The sequence below is a fragment of the Bison bison genome, unplaced genomic scaffold (assembly GCF_000754665.1).
Source record: "Bison bison bison isolate TAMUID 2011002044 unplaced genomic scaffold, Bison_UMD1.0 scf7180017833525, whole genome shotgun sequence".
NCBI lineage: Eukaryota > Metazoa > Chordata > Mammalia > Artiodactyla > Bovidae > Bison > Bison bison.
Window position 1 is genome coordinate 13,782 of NW_011472013.1, and position 4,450 is coordinate 18,231.

General features: G+C 39.7%; 1 protein-coding gene across 1 annotated transcript in view; it reads left to right on the forward strand.

Moving 5' to 3' along the window:
• The window catches only part of ACOT9 (acyl-CoA thioesterase 9), a 29,225-nt gene that overhangs the window by 10,248 nt on the left and 14,527 nt on the right, over window positions 1-4,450 (forward strand). The window contains exons 5-6 of the mRNA XM_010832548.1: window positions 2,550-2,633; window positions 3,031-3,134. Coding sequence (XP_010830850.1) covers window positions 2,550-2,633; window positions 3,031-3,134 — 188 coding nt within the window. The remainder of the gene's footprint in view (window positions 1-2,549; window positions 2,634-3,030; window positions 3,135-4,450) is intronic.

A 4,450-nucleotide genomic window follows, 5' to 3' on the forward strand; every position in this document is an offset into this window, starting at 1 on the left:
CACAACCCCCCCTGCCACTATGCTGTTTTTCTTCATCACCTCATGTAGATGGCTAGTCCCTTTCCCTTGTTCATTTGATACTGTTCCATCCCTTTTTTCAAGAAACTCGCCTTTTATCACATACACTTTCTCCCTCGTATCTCAGGCCTTTGCTCAACTTCACTTTTCCCTCAGTTTCTAAACATATTCAAGGCTCTTGAGTCTTACAATGAAAAATAGGTAAAATCCCCTTCCCTTATAGCACTCTGCAGTTTTCTTTCCCTCTCACTTGAGAGCTAACTCTGTTCTGGCTTCTGCTCCTCTGTGTCATTGAGCTGATTATGCCAAGCAGTCTGTTGCTGCCTTACTGCGTGATCTCACAGGTGCTTCTTAGCATACATGACCCCTTTGCAGCTCCTGACAATGTCGAACTCAGCTGTGGGCATTGGCGATATCTCCTCCCACCTCTCAGGCTGCTACTTCCCAGTCTCCTTTGTAGCTTCCTCTTTCTCTGTTGATCCTTTAAATGTTGCTGATCTCCAGGGTGTTGTCTTCTGCCCCTTTTTGTTGTTGATAGATGCACCTTCTTTATAAATCTCGAATCCCAGTGCTTCAGTTGTTCTCAGTATTGTTGAGTTGTTCAGTCGTGTTTGACCCCATGGATACCAGGCTTCCCTGTCCTTCACCATCTCGCGGAGTTTGCTCAAACTCATGTCCATTGAGTCAGTGATGCCATCCAACCATCTCATCCTCTGTTGTCCCCTTCTCCTCCTATATTAGCTGTATTTATTTCACTAAAATGTACTTAAATAAAAACCAGTATAAAGAGGCACAAACATGAGAACAGGAAAAATTCACCATGAAAATATAAAAATTGCAAACCTGCTTGCACGTAGTAATAGTCTTAGTTCAAAATGGATTGCTAAATTTGACTGCTTTAAATTGAAAAACTCCCATATGACCAAAGATACTATAATAACAACAAAAACCCTAGCACATTTCTGCAAGAAAGAATAACCAAAAAGAAGAATGAAGAAAATAATAAACTATATAAAAGGGTTACTACAAATGAATAAGAAAAAGATAAAGAAGCCAACCAAAAATGGGGGCTTCCCTGGTGGCTCAGTGATAAGGAATCCACCTGCCAATGCAGGGGACACAGGTTTAATCCCTGGTCTAAGACGATCCCACATCCCACAGAGCAACTAAGCCCGTGTACCACAACTGCTGAGCCCACGTGCCGCAGTGACTGAAGCCCACTTGCCTGGAGCCTGTGCTCCACAAAAGAAGCTCTGTTGTCCTCTTCTCCTTTGGCCTTCAATCTTTCCCAGCCTCAGGTCTCTTTGCATCAGGTGGCCAAAGTACTGGAGCTTCAGTATCAGTCCTCCCAATGAATATTCAGGGTTGATTTCCTTTAGGATTGACTGGTTTGATCTTCTTGCTGTCCAAGGGACTCTCAAGAGTCTTCTCCAACACCATGGTTCAAAGCATCAATTCTAGTATGGGAGCTATATAAGGTACATTTCCTGGCCTGCTCTTGTGAGTTGCAGACCAGTTTGTCCTCCTGCCTTTTGGCCATCTTCATTTGGATCTGCCATGGACTTCCTGAATTCAGTGTGTTGAAAATAGTCCACTCTGCTCTCCCTGTGTATATCTTTTTTCTCAGTGAATGGTACATTGTCTTCACTCATGCAAGTTAGATACCTGAGTTAATTTAAGTCTTGTCAAACCTGCCTTCTTCTTAGCTCTTGGATCTTTTCTCTTGTCTTCATTTCCACTAATGTGCCATAGGTCAGACACTTACAGTTTCCTTTCTGGGTACCATTAAGGTTTGTAAATGGTGTTTCTTGCCTTTCGCTCCTCATCCCCCTCCCAGTACATCCTTTAGCAGGTGCATGGGTGGAAGAGTTTATTGTTACTCAACAGATACTGAGCACAGACCCAGTCCTGAGGGTTGATGATACAAATTTGAATGAATCATAGGGTAGGCAGGGATGCTATTGAAGAAGTACAGTACAATTTTAAATGAGTTGATATTTGTAAGGTACATAGAGTCATGCTTGGCACCTGTACATACTTGTTAAAATATGGGAAGCATACATATCACCACAGGGTAGTGTAGGAGCCGAGGGTATTATGGGGAAGGAGGGAGAGCTCTAAGCCAAATAATAGTTTCATGATTCAGGAAGAGTCAAGAGGAAAACAGGTAGGTGAGTCCTTGTCTTTTATTTCTCTTTTTGAAGATGTTTGATGTTTTCAGACTCATGTGTTGGGGCCTTTTCTGACTTAGGCACCATACCTTGGTTGAAGATAATAAGCCACCTGGTAGACCTGGGCTTTGGGCTTCAGTTTCCTCATCAGAGCTAAAATTCAATGGACAGATTAGAGGATTTCTAGATCTCATTAATGTATCAAAATCTTTGGTTCTAGGGTATGACCACTAGTGGGATATGGGGAATTGGGTCTTCAAAACCAGATAAGACTGTTTATGAGTTTCAAGGAGTGAATTGTAAACATTAAAAAATAATTTTGCTTTTTCCTTTATTTGGTTCTCTTCTGTTTTCCTACAGTTCTTATTTGCTACATGCACAACAAAATTCACTCAGCTAAGATGTCTCCTTTATCGATAGTTACAGCCCTGGTGGACAAGATTGGTAAGTGATATTATTTTCTTGGCATACTTAGAATTTTTAGTAATTATAAAATATCGATATTAGAGGAAATATTTTCCTTTTATGGAGAAATTTTTATGTATATATATGTATATGCATATGAAAATGTCAGCTATGTACCAACATGTTTTTTATAATTATCTTCGAGTGGAAGGGTTTTGCATGATTCTGGTTTCACTTTTTATATTCTTTGCATTGCCTTATTTTTCAGAAAGACATACACATGTCTTCAGTATGTCAAAAAGGAATCATATTTTTAGTTTTCAAGACAAAAAAGAAATATAATGAAATTTATGAAAATTTCCAATGAAATATGTCGATTTACAGCACAGAAAGGTTGGAGTATGGTTTATGCTCAGGTTGGTTTTCTGTTTTGTAGATATGTGTAAGAAGAATTTGAGCCCAGAACAGGACATCAAGTTCAGTGGCCATGTCAGTTGGGTTGGGAAGACATCCATGGAAGTCAAGATGCACATGTTCCAGGTGTGTCTGTGCCGAAATCTGCCCCCTTTTTCTAATACAGCCAGCTAGTCTCAGTGAAAGAAAAGCTTGCTTACCTATCTATCCATAGACAGGTGTATAGTTTTATAAGTTTTCCACTTATAGAAGAGCAATTCAAGTTCATGTCATATAGATGGTGTATTAGTATCCTCCTGGACAAAGACTGACAGATTATTTGGTGTTTATGCTTAATGTTTATTATTTTCAAATCATATATAGCTCCATGTTAAGGTACTTGTTTCTGGTTTTACCCTACAGAATTTCACAACAGTCTGAGTTCTGTTAAACATAAATGGAATTGGTCACTGTTAGTTTCTTAGGGCTGCTGTAGCAAAGTACCACAAACCAGATGGCTTAAAACAACAGAAATTAATTGTTTTACAATTGTGAGGCTAGAAATCCAAAATTAAGGTCTCAGCAGGACCATGCTCCCTCTAAAACCTGTATAGGAGAAGCCTTCTTTGCTTCTTCCTAGCTTCTAATGGTTCGCTGGCTTTTTGGCATTCCTTGGCTTGTAGTTTTAACACTCATTATCTTCCTTCTTCATGACATAGCACTTTCTTCTTGTGTTTCTATGTCTCTTCTGTTCTTACAAGGGCATCAATAATACTGGATTAAGGGCCCACCTACTCAGTGTGACCTCATCTTATCTGATTATATCTGCAACAACCCTATGTCTAAATACAGTCACCTTCACCTGTGCTGACGGTTGGGACATCAACATATCTTGTTGGGGGGCACAGTTCAACCCATAACAGTCACTTAGATTACTATAGCATCTAGGAACAGCCTCTCTGATGAGCACAAGTCAGAACAGCTATTATAAGGTAATGAAGAAGGACTTCCCTGGTGGCCTAGTGGCTAAGACTCTGTGCTCCTCATGCAGGGGGCCTGGGTTTAGTCCCTTGTCAGGGACCTAGATCTTACATGCTGCAACTAAGAGTTTGAATGCTGCTAAGACTTGGCACAGCCAAATAAATTAAAACATATTTTTTTTAAAGAGAGATGAAGAAATTTGTCAAGAAAAAGTACCTCGAAGATAATAGTACAGAAATCAAATAATTCAGAATATGTTCAAGATTTCATTGTGAAACTTAGCTAAGAACAACTTAGTTATATCAGGGTATTAGATGGATCTGTCATTCAGATACATTTTTCTTTTCTGTTATGAAATCATGAAGCATTTCACCTTTTGGAAAAAGTCTGGAGGTTGCTCTGCAGTAATTAAAAGTATTTTGTCAAAATCAGTTCAGTTCAGTCGCTCAGTTGTGTCCGACTCTTTGCAACCCCATGGATTG